The following is a 19,785-nucleotide window of genomic DNA, read 5'->3' as shown; positions in this document are numbered from 1 at the left end:
TAATCATGTGTTAAGCCCAACCAACTCTAGACGGGATACCAGGATAAGCAAGGTCCAGGCCCTGCTCTTAAGAGCTTTACAGTCTGGGCCTGGAAGTAAACAAGAAAATTATGATGACCAGTAGGGACAGGACCCACAGAGAGTGCCCACAGGATATGACAGAAACACAGAAGAACACAGAGGGGCTAGCCAGAGAGATGAGGAGTGTGAGGATGAGAAGTTAGGCAGAGACCTTGGATGTCGGAAAGATGAGACGAGGACTTTAAGATAAGCGTGAACAGCATGGAAAGGTCTAGAGGAAACCCGGGGCGCACTACGCAGCTATGGAATGCGGGAACTTTCTGTATTTCCCACTCGACTTTTCTGTAAATCTAAAGTCCTGCCAAAAATAAAGTCTACTAGTTAAAGAAAGAATGGAAATGAAACATTTTTTCAGACAAACAAAAGCTGAGAAAATTCACTGACAACAGTCTTGTACAAAACAAAAATTGTTAATGGGAGTTCTTGAGGCAAAAGGATACCGGATGGAAATAAGCATTTTACAAAAAGAAACAAAAAACATCAAAAATGGTAAGAAAAAAAAAGATGGCAAATATTTAAAAATCTTTTTCTTATTTGTAATTGCTTTAAGATAGTTGCTATATAAAGCAAACATAGTAAAAAGGTATTCTGAAATGTATGAATTGTGTAGAAGTAAAGTGTAGCAAAATAACAGCGTGAAAGATGGAGGAGAAGAGGTAGAAGAACACTGTTGTGAAGCTCTCAAGCAACATCTCCAACTCTACAGCATGCAAAGTGGTATCATTCTGAACATATGTCGTGATGAATAAAAGAAGTATACTGTAATCCCTAGAAAAATCCATAAAAATGTTTAAGAAGAGGTACTGTATAACGAGTAAGCCAACAGTGGAAAAAAACTGATATATTTAATGCAGGAAAAACAGAAAACAAGAATAGTCAGACAAATAAAAAATAAATACCAAGATGGTAGATTTAAACAAACCACATCAATAGTAACATCAAATGGAAATGATTTAAACACTCAAATTAAGAGGCAGAGATTGTACAACTGGATAAAAAAGCAAGACCTAATTATATGCCTTCTATAATAAACACATTTTAAAGACAGATAAGTAAAAAATAAAAGTATGGACAAAAATATACCACACAAACATTAATCAAAAGAAAGCTAGAGTGTATATATTAATATCAGACACGGTAAGCTTCGGAAAAGGAGAATATCGCTAGGGAAAAAAGGGACATTATACAGTGTTAATAAATCAGGCTGGGCGCGGTGGCTCACGCCTGTAATCCCAGCACTTTGGGAGGCCAAGGTGGGTGGATCACCTGATGTCAGGAGTTCGAGACCAGCCTGGCCAACATGGTAAAACCCTGTCTCTACTAAAAATATGTAAATTAGCCAGACATGGTGGTGGGTGCCTGTAATCCCAGCTACTCGAAAGGCTGAGGCATGAGAATTGCTTGAACCCAGGAGGCAGAGGTTGCAGCCTGGGGAATAGAACAAGATACTGTCTCAAAAAAAAAAAAAAAAAAAAAAAAAGAAAGAAATCAATTTATTTAACAAACCAGAACAATACTAAATGTGTATGCACCCAACATCAAAACTTCAAAATACGTGAAATATGTAAAACTAAAATTAAAAGGAAACTTAGATAAATCCACAACTGTGGACGCAGGTAACAACATTTCTCTTAGTAATTTACAGAACAAGTAAACAGAAAATAGATAAGCATGTATTACCTTTAACCTAATTTATAAGATATTTTTAAGATACTCTACCCAAAAAACATTGCAGTGCATTGCAATGCACATTCTTTTCAAGTAGACATGTAATAGTTTACTAAGATAGAACATATTCGGAGCCATAAAATAAATCTCAACAAATTTAAAAGAGAAAAAATACAAAGTATGTTCTCTGACCACAAACGAATTAAACTAGGAATCAATAACAGAAAGATATCTGCAAAATCCTCAAATATCTGGAAATAACACACTTCTGAATAACTAAATGATCAAAGGAGAATCATTATTAACATTAAAAATACTTGTGCTGAGAAATAACAAAAACATTATATATCAAAACTTGAGGTAACATAGTACTTAAGAGGAAATTGTACAATATAAAATGCAGATGTTACAAAAGAAAAGCCAAAAAACAAAAAACTGAGCTAAATATCCTTAAAGTAAGAAAAAGAACAGCAATTAAATCCCAGAAGTAAAAAAAAAAAAAAAAAAAACCCCAAGGAAAAAATAATACAGATTAGAGCAGATATTATTGAACTATTATAGAAAACAAACATACAACAGAAACAAAGCCAAAACCTGAGTCTTTGAAATAACTAATGAAATTCATAACCTTCTGGTAAGAATTATCTAGGGGGATAAAAAAAGAGAGAGAGGGCACAAATAACAAATAACAGGATGGAAATGGGGACACAACAGATCTCGCGGACAATAAAAAAAAAATTGTCATTTTCCAACCCAGAATGAAATAACAGATTTAAGCAATGATTATTTGTGAACCCTGAAATCATCAGAAGAAAGACTGGTGAGGAATTTTATAATGAAAGAATAAAACACCTGAGCCCACTGCTCAATATGAAATCTCTAAAAGTGTGACAACTAGACATTGTTTCCTGGTGTCTTGTAATAAGAACTTCACAAAACAACATATGAAGTATTGCTTCAAAAAAAAATTGAAGCAGAATATAATAAATTCTCCAAATGTAATTTTCAGTTTACAGAAAAGACAGGGAAAATGATACCATGAGAATAATGACCACCAAATACAGAATGTGGAAAATTCTCTAAGCTAATGACCACTTCAACAAATAAATGATATGGAGAAAGATGAAAGACAGAACCATTCGAGATTAAAAAAAGTTTAAGATCAAAAGGAAAAAAACCTGTAAACAAAAAAAGACTTAAGAGACACATCTACCTAATGAAATCTACAGACCTTATTTGGATCATGACTTAAATAAATCAACCATAAAAAGGTATTTTTTAGTCAGGAAAACTTGACATAGAGTGATAAACTAGAAAGCATTGTTGTTAATTTTGTTAAATGTGATAATGATATTACAGTTAGATTTGTTCTAAGTCCTTAACTGGATAAAATATGATGTCTCAAATTTCCTTTAAAATACACAACCAAAAAAAGCACCAAACCTCTGCAGAGAAAATGATCACACTGTACTGAGAAACTAAAGAAAACCTAAATAAATGAAAAGATATACCATGTTTATAGATAGGAAGTCTACACATTGTAAAAAGGGCAATACTCTCCAAATGGACCTATAGACTCAATGCAAACCCAATCAAAATCCTAATAGATGTTTTGTTTTGTTTCATTTTGTTAGAATCTGGCGAGCTGGATTTTAAATTTACATGAGAATACAAAGTACCAAGAATAACAAGTCATGCCAAAGAAGAAAAACAAGATGGGAAGACTTGTTCTATCAAGTATCAAGACTCATTATAAATCTATAGTAACCAAAACAGTGTAGTATTGGCTAAGGGGACCACTGGAAAAAAGGGGAGAGTCCAAAGACTGTAAACAGAAGCTGGACTATAACAGAGGTGGCACTCCAGAGCAGTGGGAAAAGAACGTACTTTTGATAAATGACATTGTGACAATTAGGAAAATGAAGCTGGAGCCATTTTTCTTATGATAAAAATTAAGTTCAGGCAGATTACAGAAATATAGTATATCTATTTCACAGAAAAAAAAATAAAGGCTTTAAAGCAATATAAAGAAATAGAGAAAAAAGCTTCCAAATGCACTATTAAGGAAAATGTCAATAAATTTAACTACATTAAAGTGAATATTTGTGTGCCTGGCACAGTGCTCACACCGTTGAGGCCAGGACTTTGAAACCAGCCTAGGCAACATAGTGAGACCCTGTCTCTATGCAAAATAAAGTAGCTGGGCATGCTCCTGTAGTGGCAGCTACTCAGGAGGCTGAAGCAGGAGGATCTCTTGAGCCAAGGAGTTTGAGACTCCAGCTATGATTACACCACTGCACTCTAGCTGTGTAACAGAACTTGTTACCTTGTTACCCAAAGTCTCAAAAAAAACACAAAAAATTAAAATTAAAATTAAAAATGAATAGCTTCTGGTCACCAAAAGAACACCATAAAGAGAGTTTAAACACAAGCCACCAGTTGAAAGAAGATGTTTATCATACATAATTAATAAAGGTTTGAAATCTAGAATATACACAGAACTCCTACAAACTGATAATAAAAAGACAAACAATCCATCTTCTCCCTACCAGTTCAACCAAAGATTTGAACAGGCACTTCACAAAAAAGAAATACAGATGTTCAACAAATATATGAAAAAGTGTTTAAACTCACAGTAAAGAAAATAAAAATTCAAATCACAAAGTGATATCGTTATATATACCACCAAACTACCAGACTGACTAAAATACAAAAATCTGACAATACCAACTGGCAGATAAAATGTAGGGCAAAGGTAAGACCAGGCATAGTGGCTCACACCTGTAATCCCAGCACTTTGGGAAGCCGAGGCGGGTGGATCACCTGAAGTCAGGAGTTTGAGACCAGCCTGGCCAATATGGTGAAACCCTGTCTCTAGTAAAAATATAAAACTTAGCCAGGCGTGGTAGTGTACACCTGTAGTCCCGGCTACTTGAGAGGCTGAAGCAGGAGAATTGCTTGAACCCAGGAGGCAGAGGTTGCAGTGAGCCAAGATCGCCCGCCTGAGCAATGGAGCGAGACTCTGTCTCAAAAAAAAAAAAAAGTAGGGCAAAGGTAGGAGTATAAACTGCTACAACTGCTTTGGAAAACTGGCATTATCTACTAAAGCAGAAGATAAGCATACACCATCACGTAGTATTTCTTTCCTGGGTACATGTCCTACAGAAACGCATACTTGTGTGCCCCCAGATACATGTACAAGACTGTTCATAGCAAAACTCTTCTTTAACAATAGTAGATGGATAAATGTCAGTATATTCAAGAACACTATTATAAAAAGAACAAATTCAAACTATTAATATATGTGAAATCCATAAAAGTAATGTATCCTTTATGATTTCACATATATAAAGTCCAGAAACAATAAAATTAAATTACATTATTTGGCGGTAGCTAGATGCCAAAACTAGAAAGACAAAAAAGAAAAAAGACACCATTCAGGGTATCATCATTCCCTAGCATAAAAGGAGAATAACAATGGACTCATCCTGCAACATTAAATGGATCCATCCATAACATCCTTGTGAGCTTTCTATGATTTAATAGATGAAAGGGCTTAGCCTATATTTGGCATAGAATATAATTTTTATTTTATCTTTTTCTTTTTTTTTTTATAGAATGTAATTTTTTTTTTTTTTTTTTTTTTTTTGAGACAGAGTCTCACTCTGTCACCCAGGCTGGAGTGCAGTGGCGTGATCTTGGCTCACTGCAAGCTCCGCCTCCTGGGTTCACACCATTCTCCTGCCTCAGCCTCCCGAGTAGCTGGGACTATGGGAGCCCGCCACCACACCCAGCTAATTTCTTGTATTTTTAGTAGAGACAGGGTTTCACCATGTTAGCCAGGATGGTCTCGATCTCCTGACCTCGTGATTCGCCCGCCTCGGCCTCCCAAAGTGCTGGGATTACAGGCGTGAGCCACTGCGCCCAGCCAGAATGTAATTTTTAAAAGTAAGAGCTGATGAAGGTAAGGAAAGAGACTATGTGAGTACCATCAAGTCTTGGCAAGTGGTGTAGCTAGGGACTACATGGGGAAGGAAGTAGGGAAGCTCAGAGGATAGTTTAGAACAAGACAAGTCAGGGTTGCAAGTGGGGTGAAAATGCACCTGTAACAGAAGAGGAGACACAGACGACAGAAGGCAAACCTGAGGGGGGAGAGGGATCAGGGACAGAGGGCCCATCAAAGGGCAGAACAGGAGGAGAGAGACTTTCTGCTGAGAAAGGAGGGAAGAATGCTTTCAGATTCACAGAAGTTTGGGTAGCGCATAAATGGAAAGGGAAGCCTTAGTTTCTGCTTTCTTCAGGATATTAAGAATCAAGGTCATCTACTGAGCCAAGGTGGGCCTGGAGTCGAACCCTGCCAACACCGTACACAGTGACAATGGAGCATGGCATGACACATTGCCACCAAAGTCCCTGATGCACAGTGCAGTCAAAATACAAAGCGGGCAGACAATGCTTCCAACTGATGCTTCTTGGTGCTTCTCAATTAAGGAATGCATGACTTTTCTGAGTACTGCATATGGGAAAGAAACACAGTTGGCAATCCTAATCACTTAAACACCATGAAATTCATCACTATTTTCTTTCTGGCTTACCAGGTGGTCAGCAAAACAGTAACAAAAATAATGAAAAAGCCTAATACGATTGTACCATTCAGACAGAAGCCCAGCATCCTGGTGACAAGCTGTATCCAACCTACCTCATCATCCATGAAGTCTCCTCAAAGCTGTCACAGAGAAGGGGCCCCAAGTGTCAGCTTAAAGCACACAACAGAGAGCTGTCAACGTACACAGGCCTGGTTGGGCTTACTGGTTGAAGGTGTTCTCACTGAAAGCACACTTCTCCAGGCGAGTGAGTGGAGGCAGGTTATCCTGGCCTGGAATGTCCAAGAAGGCCGTTACTCTCATGTTGTCGCAATCTGTACCATAGTCTTCAAATCCATCTAAAGAGGAAGAATGGAGCGGGGGAACCCACACTGAAAAGTGTGCATCAACTGTGAAAAGTCACACTTGGGCAAAGACATGGCCTTGTGGCATGCGTTCTACCTTCACAGCTGAAGTCTCCAAGAATCGCAACGTTGAGAATTCACCCAAAATGAAATGGTCAGTTGAAGAACCCCAAAAGAAAAGTAATAGGTATCAGAGTAACAAAGAAGAGCCGGACGCCTTTCTTTTAGTGCAGTCTGTCTAATGCATGAGTGAAAGGAACCAATCCTCTACTGGAGAACTCAGCAAGTGAGCAGATGTTCACCTCTAAGAAAGCCCTGCTGTTGAAGAAGCTCTGCTCACCACACAGGGCTGTGCAAATAGGTTAAAGCAGTTGAAGGAAAAACAAATCAGTTTGGCCTTACTTGTTAGCAAGACTCTGACAGAAAGTCCACCCCACATCCGGTCTGTTCTAAACGTACTCATGTAGCCTCATAGACGCCATGACATACATTCCCATCCATCCATATCTGTGGCCCCACAACACCCAACCACACCTCTCCACACAGGTATCTAAGAAGTTCCTCCAACTCATTCTGGCCAAAAATGAGCCAATTATCATCCTTCCTCTTCTTTTTTTTTTTTTTTCTAAGATGGAGTCTCACTTTGCTGCGCAGGCTGGAGTGCAGTGGCCCAATCTCAGCTCACTGCAACCTCCGCCTCCCGCGTTCAAGTGATTCTCCTGCCTGAGCCTCCACGAGTAGCTGGGATTACAGGCATGTGCCATCACACCCAGCTAATTTTTTTGTATTTTTAGTAGAGACAGGATTTCATCATGTTGGCCAGGCTGGTCTTGAACTCCAGACCTCAGGTGATCCACCTGCCTCAGCCTGCCAAAGTGCTGGGATTACAGGCATGAGACACCATGCCCAGCCCCTCTTCCTCTTTAAACCTGCTCTTTTCCCTCCTGTGCAGTGGGTAGCTGAATTCATGGGCTCTGGAGCCAAACACACCTGGAATGGGATGAATCCCACAACTACTACTCACTGCTGTGTGGCCAGAGTTCGTCATGTCACCTGTCCACACTTCCGTGTTCTCATCTTGAGGATGGGATGAGACCCCTCCCTTGTGCCATCAGGATGCTGGAGTAAGTGGGACCATGCATGGGAAGACCTGCAGGATCTGGCCGACCTTGACATTGTTCACCTCCCTTTACTTACTCCCATGTTTCACATCCCCCACAGTGTTCAGAAGATGCTGTTCCCTACCTACTCTCTCTCATTTAGACTTAAGGTCTCAGCTAGGGTGCAGCCTCTTTAGAATGGCTTGCCTTCCCACTCTCCTCACACCTCAAGTACCTCTGGTGATGACAACCTGTGCCAGCCTCCTGCAACATGAAGTTCACTGTTTATCTGCAAGAAGTCCTTACACAATAAACGCTCCTGAGGGCAGAACTATGTCCAGTTACTGTTGGATTCTCCAAGCCTAGCACACAGGCTTGGTAAAATGCATAGTCTTAAAGTGAATTTACTCATTATATGTTTAATGAGCACCTACTATGTGCCCCTGGAACATTATTAAACACATAATTTACTTTAAGACTATGCATTTTACTAAGTATGGTCTCCAACAAAACACCAACCACTGAATTAACTTAATCTTTCTATCCACTCTATAAAACACACTGACTAATCCCAGGGCAATGAACACTCATAGCAAAGAGGCTACTCTCTAGGAATAACAGTGGTAAGGGGAGTTGTTGGGATGATGATAATAATAAAAATAATGGGCACATTTTTTGAGCTGTAATAATAGGCCAGGGACAGGGAAGTAGCTTTCACATATGATTCAATTCCCACACCAACTCAACCAAGTAAGATTCTTTTGCTTGTTTTACCGATGAGCAAACCAATACCTAAAGAAGTTAGGCAGCTTTCCCTCGGTCACTCACCCAGTTTGCCCTAACCAGAAGGAGGCTCATGCGCAGCTATTCCCAACAAGAGTTACCTGCTTACTAACAGTCAGGTCCTGTGCTGTTATTTCTGAACGTTAGTTTGAATTCTTCAGAAAGATTCAATAAAAATGAGTTATTAAAATATAGCTGTCAAATTAGGAGTAGATAAAACAAGTGGAAAATACTGTAAACACACTGTAAAAAATGACAAGGGCTTACATTTGCATTGCCTGACATATAAGTCCTCTCACTCCACATAAGACACTGAACCTGGAAATGTAGATGAGGCCTTACGGGTGTGATCTATGGATGAAGGGAAAGGGTCCATGTGCCAAGCAAGGCAAGGCCTTGGCTCAGAGCACACAGTCAGCCTACGAATATCCATTCTTTGACTAAAATTAGAAGTTTTAAAAATGTAGCCATCTTGGCCAGGTGCGGTGGCTCACGTCTGCAATCCCAGCTCTTTGGGAGGCTGAGGTGGGTGGATCACTTAAGGCCAGGAGTTCAAGACCAGCCTGGCCAACATGGTGAAACCCCGTCTCTACTAAAATACAAAAATTACCCAGGCGTGGTGGTGCATGCCTGCAATCCCAGCTACTTGGGAAGCTGAGGCAGAGAATAGCTTGAACCTGGGAGGCGGAGGTTGCAGTGAGGCAAGATCACGCCACTGTACTCCAGCCTGGGCGACAGAGCAAGACTTCGTCTCAAAAAAAAAAAGAAATATAACCGTCTTTTTTTAAGAATCCCTGATATGACCAACTTTTTCTATTAAGCAGTCATCTTCTCCTCCCATTCCTGCTAGAAAAGAGGCCATCCCTGAAAGGATAAGGCAGTCAGGGAACTACCTGGAGTTGAGAGCTAATTATCAAGAGGACTCTTGCTATTTCAAAGACAGCCTGGCAGAGTTTGTGCCCAGTAAAGAGAAACACACCTGGCAGAGCCCTCCCTTCTCCCACTCCCCCACCTAGCCTTTCCATTGCTAACCCAGGAAAATAAAGATGAAGAAACAGGCTGCTGAGGACTTCCCTGAGGCTAATTTTGGCAAAATAACAGCCTCAATAGTTAGATCCAGAAAGATTAATCGGCACCTGCTCTAGAGGTGGAAATGCACCCCTCCTACTCCTCACCCTGAAAACTAGACAGTTGGTGATGGCACTGATGTGAAAAAGTAGAGTCCTACCAGGCAGGTAGAAAACCCAAAGTCAGTGTAGGCAGTAATGGAAAAGAGTTCCATCTAGAGATGACAAGTTTGTGCCTAGGTACTTACTTTTCTTTGAACGTGAACCACATTTTTCCTCAACTAATTCTTTTAGGCTAATAATATGAGCTTATTAAAAATTTACACTGTATAACAGCTACTCAGAGAATTTTAATAAAGAATTATACAGTTACAGAAAAAATATGTATGACATAATCAAATATGCCATTTCTCTGTACAATAGCTGCCTTGGATGAACAGGCCCACACTGGGCCACAGCCAAGCCCAACGACCAGAGTCACTGCATACGAGCTACGCTCAATGCACTTCGGAGTCCAGAAGGAATAGGCAGCCTCGATCCCACAGATAGTTATATAGCATCTGCAGGCCCAGGCTGGAATGGACTTGAAAACATTAAGTTTAAAGCAGTAGTTCCCAAGCTTTGGGGTAACAGACAGTTTTGGAACCTGAAGATATCTACAGTCATATACATTCAATACTTTTCATACAGAATCAGGGGTTTCAAAAGATCTTCTGAGGACCACTGTGTACTTCATGGGTTAAGAACATGGTGTTATAAAATAACAGAAAATACTCACTCTTCAAAAAACTGTTTAGTCAGACAACTAACGAACTTAGCAATTAGCTCCACCAAAGAATAGATGTTACTGGAGAATATGAATGATCCTACCACATTAACTATATAAAACTACACTATCAACAAGGAAATAAAAGCTATGTATAAGCCATAAAATAATGAATAATAATTTACTCTTCTTGGTTACCTCTATAAACCAGAAATTGTGCTAAGAGCTTTCTGTGTAGTAGCAGTAGTTTGTTAAATCTTGATAAAAAACCATATTAATCCCATTAAAAAAAATAAAAAACAGACCAGGTAAAGTGGCTCATGCCTGTAATCCCAGCACTCTGGGAGGCTGAGATGGGAGGATCGCTTGGGCCCAGAAGTTGGGGATCGGCCTGGGGTAGAAAGTGAGACTTTGCCTCTAAAAAAAATATAAAAACTTAATGGTTGTGATGGTATGTGCCCGTGGTCCCAACTACTCAGGAGGCTGAGGAGGGAGGATCATTTGAGCCCAGGAGGTCGAGGCTGCAGTGAAGTATGATCACAGCACAGCATTCCAGCCTGGACGACAGAGTGAGACCCTGTCTCAAAAAAAATTAGAAAACAAAAAACCAGCTCAGAGAAGTTAAGAAAATTGCTACTCATAGAGTGGCAGAGTCAGAATTATTACTATCATTAAATCATTAGCTGATTCTATTACTAATATTGCTTATGTTTGTATCTCCAGAGCTCAGGGCAACCACAGACACTACAGAGTGTGGGGAAGGGCAAAGAGGAGGAATCCCAGAAAGGAAAGAGTCAAACAGGGGAAGCCTCTGTATTCAACTGTGCCCAAACCCTGGCTTGAGCCCTAAACCAAGCATTTGTGTGACAAATTCCAATCAGTACAGCTAAGGCTAAAACAATTGAACCAAGATTTGGAATATTAACCACTCTACGGGTGATGAGTTAACAGTCTGACCCCAGTCAATTTAAGTGCCTAGTAAAATAAAACAAAAGAAATAAAAAGAATCAATACTCTTTGGAGGCATATAGCAGAATCCAGAGGTTCTACAACATGTAACATTCACAATATCCAAATTATACTCCAAAATTACTCAACATATGAAGAAAACAAGAAAACCTGAACTAGTTGAAAGAAAAAAAAATCAAAACAGAGTGACTCTGAGAGAACTCAAATGCTGGAATTACAGACAAGGACTTTAAAGCAACTATTACAATAATGCTTATGGATGGAAAGGAAAATGTGCCATGAATGAGAAGAAGCCTCAGTAAAGAAACATAAATATAAAAAGGCATCAGATAAAAATTTGAGAACTAAAACAATTATCTGAAATTTAAAAATTCACTGAGTGAGTGGACTTAATAGAAGAACGAAGATGACAAAATAATGACCAAAAATTCCGCAAATTTGGTGAAAGACATAAATTTCCAGAATCAAGGATCTTAGTGAATCCCAAGAGGATAAATACATAGAAAATTGCATCTAGGTACATTAGAGTCAAACTGCTAGTAACCAAACATGATCATCGGGACAGCAGCAGAGAAAACAAGTATCATACACATGGAGTCATGGCCTGAATGACCATTGACTCTTGACCAGAAACAGTAGAGGCAGAAGACAGTGAAATCACATTTTTTTTTTTTTTTTTTTTTTTTTTTTGAGACGGAGTCTCACTCTTTTGCCCAGGCTGGAGTGCAGTGGCACAATCTCGGCTCACTGCAAGCTCTGCCTCCCGGGGTTCACGCCATTCTCCTGCCTCAGCCTCCCGAGTAGCTGGGACTACAGGCACCCGCCACCACGCCCGGCTAATTTTTTTGTATTTTTAGTAGAGACGAAACCACATCTTTAAAGGACTGAGAGACAAAACTAGCAATCTAGAACTTGACATCCAGTGAAAACATCCTCCAGGAATCTGACACTGTCCGATTAAAAAAAAATGCTAAAAATTTGTTTCTAACACACCCTTTTTACACAGCCAGCCAACGTGGACTACAAGAAATATTAAAAGATGTTCTGTAGGCTGAAGTGGAATTATACCATTTGGAAACCTGTATCTTCAAAAGGAATCAAGAGCATTAGAAATGGTAAATATTTAAAAACTATTATTCTTCTTAACTTAAAAATGCATATGATAGTTTAAAGCAAAAATTAAAACTTTGTGCTGTGGAATTTATAACATATGCAGAGGTTCTATATATTTTAAACTATAACATAAAGCAGGAGCAGTAAATGGAACTATGCAGTTGTCAGGCTTCAACATTTTACATAAAGTGGTACAATATTAACTCTAAGTAGACTCTTTCTTTCTTTCTGTTTTTTGTTTATTTTTGTAGAGACAGGGTCTTGCTATGTTGCCCAGGCTACATTTGAACTCCTGAGATCCTCCTGCTTCAGCCTCCCAAGTAGCTAGGACTACAGGCACACACCACCAGACCCGGTTTCTCTTTTTTTTTTTTTTTTTTTTTTTGAGGAGTTTTGCTCTTGTTGCTCAGGCTTGAGTGCAACGGTGTGATCTTGGCTCACCACAACCTCCGCCTCACTGCTTCAAGAGATTCTCCTGCCTCAGCCTCCCGACTAGCTGAGATTACAGGTATGCACCACCATGCTCGGCTAATTTTGTATTTTTAGTAGAGACGGGGTTTCTCCATGTTGGTCAGGTTGGTCTCGAACTCCCAGCCTCAGGTGATCCACCCACCTCGGCCTCCCAAAGTGCTGGGATTACAGGCGTGAGCCACCGCGCCCAGCCCAGACCTGGCTTCTAAGTAGACTGTTTCTATCTCTAGAGCTAGACCTGGAGGTCCTTTAAACACTGGGACCATGTCATATAATGCCTGGCACATGGCACAGACACTTAACAAACACTGGTTTCTATAGAAATCACTCTCCCAAGACTTTGATTACCAGGATTCAATTCATGAAAGCCTATCAGCCCCTGAGAAAGCTGAGACAATCCAGCTTTCACAAAACCAAACCTGAAATGCAGCACCTAGCCTAAAACCACCTGTAGGTGTACCCACAATGTGAGTTAGAAGGCAGCCAAAGACATTAACTAATTTGCTTCTGCTTACAAAATGAGGTATCTCAGTATCGAATAAAAAAAGGTCAAAAACGTAACTGTTAAAGTAAAATTAATGAATTCACACAGTCAATATAATGTACACGAATTAATCAAAAGTATTCAATCATCTTATTAATGAATTTAGTAGGACAAATTTTGGTAATTCATGTTAAGTATATAAGGAAGGGCAGAGAGAGGAAAGATGTTTAAAATTCATCAGAAATAATAACAAGTCTAAATAACAGGGACTTCTGTTTTAAGCAATGGAATTACAATTTTAGTCCTATAAAGAACAAAGAACCAGGCTGTCTAGCTGCTACCACCCTGGGAGAGTTCTGCATTAATAGGCCATTGGTGGCCAATCACAGCCAACGAGATCCCGCCTCCATCCTTTCACTGGTTGGTTCTATGCTATCAGGCACAGCTTTGAGCCCAGCCAGCCATGATGCAAGTGCACAGCTTGGTCATCTGGCCACAGAGTGCAGACAGCTTGAGACAGCATATCTTCAAGTGTGACACACTGAATGTCATTAAATCACACAGTGGGAAAGTTATTCCCTTCTTCATTTTCCAATTAAATCAAGGAAATTCCTTTTGTTCAGCCATGTCTTGAACACTTCCCTAAGACTGGTAATCTTCCTTTTAATACAAAGCAGGTCTCAGCTCAGAATCTTTTGCAGGCACTGTGTCTATATATATAGAATTTAATGTTATTTTATTTCTGTTTTATATTTTGCTTAAGTTTCATTTAGAGCAACTGATGAAAGTTTTCTAAAATGTGTCTAAATAAAATAAGTTATTTGATATGAAGAAAAATCCAGGTAGTATTATTAAAATAAAAATAGAAAAAAGTGGCACACAAATGACTGATGTCTAAAAAATACTGGATTAGCAAAATCCAAGGAAAATATTCCTACTAATACCATCATATTCATATGTAAAGAATAGTACTTTTCATTCCAAGTACTGACAATCATTTCTTTCCCCACACATGCAAATATTTTCCCTGGTGTGGATCAACAGTCTGGACTTCCTCAAAATTAGGAAATCCTACTGGAGTCCAGATTAGTAAGATTATCAGTAAGATTATTACTATTTACCTGTGAATGCTGTATTTTTTTTTTTTTTAACTACTCCTTCAATGCACCAGGGCTTCCTAAAATATACATGGAAGCAAGATTTGGCTCTCCTTTCCTCAAAGTGAATGAAAATAGCCAGCATTCGCTTCAATGTCAATTGTGAAGGCATTCTAACCAGGTAACATGATGAATAACCTTTTCCCATGACGTTTTCATGTTTTTTTTCTTTATTAAATCTTAAAAGACAAACTAAATAAATCAACAACTGATGAACTATATAAAGATAACAGAGCAGGATTCCTCAACCTCAGCACTATTGACATTCCGGGCCAGATTATACTTGTTCTGCGGGCTGTGTACTGTAGAAAGTTTAGCAACATGCCTGACCTCTACCCACTACGTGCCAGAGCACTCCCTCCCCAGGTTGTGATGATCAAAACCATCTCCAGCCATCGTCAGATGTCCCCTGGGGGTGGGGGGAAGTAAGGCAAAATCTTCCCAGTTAAGAAACACTGTAAAAGAGAAAGACAGGCCAGGCAGTGTTACCTGCGGGTTGTGCAGTCAGTGGAAAAGATCTGGCCCACCCCTTACTTCTTCGCCTCATCCCCCACTTCTCTCCTTCTCTGCCTCCAGCCACAGACCTTGTGGCTATTTCCCAGATGCTCAGTCCCTCGGCAGAGGGCCTTTTCACTGGCCGATCCCTCTACAAAGAATTCCTTCTCCTCTTAAAAATCTTTGCTCATTCATCATCCTCTCAATAAGGTCTTCCCTGACCACCTTATTTTAAAATTCCAAGTCCCCCATCTATAGCCCCCTTATCCTGATCTACTTTCCTGTTTTTCCAGAGAACCCTCTGCCTTTGAACACACAAAACATTTACTTCCTGGGTTTACTGCTTGTCAGCTGTGTCCACTCTTCCCACTCCTACCCTTAGAGTAAGAATCTTTGATGGACTCATTGATATGTCTAGGCCACCTCAAGCATTCGATAAAAGTTGCTGAACAAAAGAATGCACGAGTGGTAAAGATCCACCAAGCTAGTTTGCTGTGTCCCTTAACAATGGGATTAGCACATAAAATGATCCTTTCTCTCAAAAAGAATGTTCTAGAGGCCAGTGTGGTGGCTCATGCCTATAATCTCAGCACTTTAGAAGGCCAAGGTAGAAGGATGCTTGAGACCAGCCTGGACGACGTAAGAAGACCCCATCTCAACAAAAAGTAGAAAAAATTAGCAGGGCATGTTGGTGTGCACTTGTAGTCTCAACTAGCGGGGAGGCTAAGATCGGAGGATCACCTGAGCCTGGAAGGTCAAGGCTGCAGTGACCTATGACTGGGCCACTGCACTCCAGCCTTGGAGACAGGGTAAGACCCCGTCTCAAAAAAATAATAATTTTCTAGAATTCACATTTCTAAGGACAGGTGCTGTGGCTCACACGTGTAATCCCAGCACTCTAGTAGGCCAAGGCAGATGGATTACTTGAGGTCAGGAGTTCGAGACCAGCCTGGCCAACATGGTGAAACCTCATCTCTACTAAAAATACAAATTAGCCAGGCATGGTGGTACACGCTTGTAATGCCAGCTACTCAGGAGGCTGAGGCAGGACAATTGCTTGAACTAAGACCATGCCACTGCACTCCAGCCTGGGCAACAGAACAAGACTCTCTCAAAAAAAAAAAAAAAAAAAAAAAAGAATTAACATTTCTAGCCATTGCTAAGTTGGCATGTTGTCTGGCAAATGCTGATAGAAACAAGGGGCTATGGTCTACAAGGCAATATTACAAACAATTACTCTGGGACCCAACAAGTCCAGACCACACATAAACATCAGGAATCTTAAGGATTCAAGTTAGAAATGAAATATGAAGTAGCACATAAATAATTCCTAGTTCAAATTGTTTTCACTGTATTTTTTTTACATTTGAAAAACAAAATAGCTACTAACTCCATTCTTGAAAGCTTCGCACGATGCAGAAAAACAAAGCTTTCTGAACAAAACAGTTTCTAATAATAACTTCAAGTTGTCTTGGCCCAGTGTAAAATATGAAATAAATCAGTATTGATCATGTTTTGACTTCATTTGTCATCTACACTATAATAAGCTTTTAAGCAGCAGCTGCTTTCTATGTTTCTGCCACTTTCTAAATTTCTAGGTTTACTGACAAGTTGACACGGGACACCACTGACTCTTTAACAAAAATGATTAATATTTAAAGCTAGCAATGCGCAGTAGGAAAAGGGCTTGGAGAAGGGCCATGGTGATTCACAGGGGTCAGTGGCCTCTCCTACCGTCCCATATGCTCAGCCCCCATCCCCTGGCTCTGCACACACGAGCCACCTTGAACCGTGTGCCCAAAACCCCTGCAGCTCTGTTACACCACAGTCAGCAGCTGTGGCTGCTCCTGGCCCTCCAGGGAGATGTGCAGTTTAAAAATCCACTTTAATAGCTAAGACATAGACAGCTCACCTCTACCATCCAAACCACTTCAAAAGCTAGGACATAGACAGCTTACCTCTACTATCCACTTCATAGCTAAGACACAGACAGCTCACCTCTACAGATAGCCTCAGCTATCAGGGAGGCTGAGGTGGGAGGATCGCTTGAGCCTGGGAGGTGGAGGCTGCAGTGGGCTGATTGTGCCACTGCTCTCCAGCCTGGGAGACAGAGTGAGACCCTGTCTCAAAAATAATAATAATAATTGTCTAGAATTTACATTTCTAGCCACTGCTAAGTTGGCCAGGGTGGTTCTGAGCTCGCACAACCTAAAACAAGATCAGTTCCTCTTCAGGAAGGTCCTGACCACTTTGCAAAAAATAACAGGGTTTATTATACCTTGCCCCTGATGTTAGGTGACTACATTAAAAAAAAAAAAAAAAAAAAAAAAGGAACTCTTCTCTGACTAAAAGGCCCACCAGAGAAAAATATTTCTGGAAACTACAACATTGAGAAAAAAGGATTTACCCTCCTCTATGTTAACTAGTTACTCAAGGGTTATCAAACCCTGTCAGTATCTCTATCACTTAACATATGTTGCGGCATAAAGGAAATCAGATGAGGATGCTGTAGTGAAACACACCACGGACTCCTGAGTCCTCACCTGTGTGTCAATGTTTTTCACCAGACACCAATCTGTCCTAAAGCAGGCCACATACGAATTAATATGTTAAGCATAACATTAGGTGACTGTGCATTGCAGGTTCGACTATAGCAGATATAATCTAATAAATAGAAAAGAAATTTTACAGGTCATTTTACAGCCAAAAAGAAAAGGATTGGAAGATCAATACAGAAACAGAAAGCATGCTGACGGCAGACTGACCTTGAACATCCCCTCCTTCCTCATGGTTCACAGCAGGCAACAACAGCAAACCTAATTCAACAGAGTAGTGGTCCCTGGACACCGTAAGCCCCCACGAGAAAAAAGATCATCATGTACATCACTACCCGCAATGCCATGGTGGCAAGCACCATGGGACATAAGCATAGACAAACAGGAGGGATGCAGCTCCACTTGGAAGAGAGTGAAGAGATGGGAGACAGCTTCCCTAGAACACATGTGGTATGTGATTTGGGCCTTGAAGGTTGAACAGAAATCTGCCACGTGGGAAGAGAGTGAGAATCTGGGAAAGGGAAAAAGAACATTCCAGATGAAGGGGCAAGCACAGCAGGGTACACTGTCTGCCACCTTCAAGTGGTTCAGGGACACTGAGCCATTTCACACAAAGCCACCAAGCCCTCAGTAGCCACACCATAATCAGCTTTAAGTGGAAAAGGGGGAAAAAAATAAACACAATAAAACATACCCAACGAGATCCCTTTATTGGCCTAGACATAAGCAGAGCTCGAGCTGGAGGCAGAATGTTATGGCATGTCTACCCCAGCAAGCATTTTCACTCAGCCTGCTCTCCAGCCATTCCCAATATTTATGATTCTCCATTCAACATGTCACCCTATCATTATAACACTACATGATATATGCCACCCTGAGCCAGACCAATTATCCATACAATCCAATATTCTGTTTCTGACATACCACTAGAGGACACTGAACAGGGAACATGATAGACATGGTCCACTATGTCCACGTTTGACTCAAAATATTAGAAGATTGGTTGATGGTGGTCAAGGAGTTTAAGCCTTATTTGCAAAATTTGTACTTAGAATGTAGAATGTATTCATACAGAACTTATATAAATAAAAATTAATTTTTTAGAGGGTCACATTAGCCACTCTTCAATTAACAACTAAATCTTTGCAAGGCCTTAGGTGATTTGGGGGAAACTAGAATACACCACTCCCGTAATGTGTTATTTAAAGTAGTTTTGCTCTTCTCACTAACAGGCTTATAAGTACTAATGCAGATTCCTGAATTGGGACTATTTCTAATAGCAAGACTAGACAAGCTTGACCCATCTAACAGATAAAGAACACTCTTGATTCTTCACCAGCTTTTGGTGGGAAGTGACCCCCCCACACACCTCAGGTCCTTGTTAACTAAATTCAAATGGCAAGTTGCGCAAGCAAACTTTCTCTATATAAACGTCATTCTCTAACAAGACCCACACTGATTTATTAGCTCTCATATGAACAGATCCATCCAATGCATAATGTTTTATATTGCAAATCTTTGAGGGCTACTGATGGTTATTACTAGCACACTATGCCATGGGCTGGCTGGAAAGACCAGCCTAATTCATGAGCAGCCATCCTTTCTATGCCATGCAGACATGGAAATTCCTCTTTGATTTGTGGCTTTAATTATGGCTTCCAAAACCCATCATTATTTATGACTCTTTTATTTACTTTTATTTTGAGATGGAGTTTCGCTCTTGTTGCCCAGGCTGGAGTGCAATGGCGTGATCTCGGCTCACTGCAACCTCCGGCTCCCAGGTTCAAGCGACTCTGATGCCTCAGCCTCCTGAGTACCTGGGATTACAGGTGTGCGCCAGCATGCCCGGGTAATTTTTTTTTTTTTTCTTTTTGTAATTTTAGTAGTGACAGGGTTTAACCATATTGGCCAGGCTGGTCACGAACTCCTGACCTCAGGTGATCCACCTGCCTTGGCCTCCCAAAGTGCTGGAATTACAGCCGTGAGCCACCACGCCCGCCGACTCTGACTTTTAAGTTGAAAGTCAATGGGAAACAGGTTACCTGATAGGAAAGAACTCTGCAGCTCAAAGCAGTTCATATGCTCCATTTTAATGTTACCCATCTCCATTCTCCTGCCAACTCGCCCA

The 19,785-nt window shown here is 40.4% G+C and overlaps 1 protein-coding gene across 21 annotated transcripts in view; it reads right to left on the bottom strand.

Annotated features, from left to right (window-relative positions):
* Positions 1 to 19,785, bottom strand: part of LOC129474160 (putative serine/threonine-protein phosphatase 4 regulatory subunit 1-like) — an 86,508-nt gene that overhangs the window by 49,353 nt on the left and 17,370 nt on the right. For 16 of the 21 annotated variants that reach the window (XR_008654465.2, XR_008654466.2, XR_010119341.1 and 13 more), the window contains exon 3: positions 6,559 to 6,691. The exons of 4 other annotated variants lie outside the window; for them this stretch is intronic. Coding sequence is in view for 13 of the 17 variants with exons in the window: in XM_063633433.1 (XP_063489503.1) it covers positions 6,559 to 6,691 (133 nt within the window). In the remaining 4 variants the exon portion in view is untranslated. Of the gene's footprint in view, positions 1 to 6,448; positions 6,692 to 19,785 lie in introns of those variants that run through there. One more of the 21 variants, XM_063633429.1, reaches the window with a different exon arrangement.

The sequence above is a fragment of the Symphalangus syndactylus genome, chromosome 24 (genome assembly GCF_028878055.3).
Source record: "Symphalangus syndactylus isolate Jambi chromosome 24, NHGRI_mSymSyn1-v2.1_pri, whole genome shotgun sequence".
Lineage (NCBI taxonomy): Eukaryota > Metazoa > Chordata > Mammalia > Primates > Hylobatidae > Symphalangus > Symphalangus syndactylus.
This window is presented reverse-complemented; position numbering and strand designations above follow the sequence as displayed.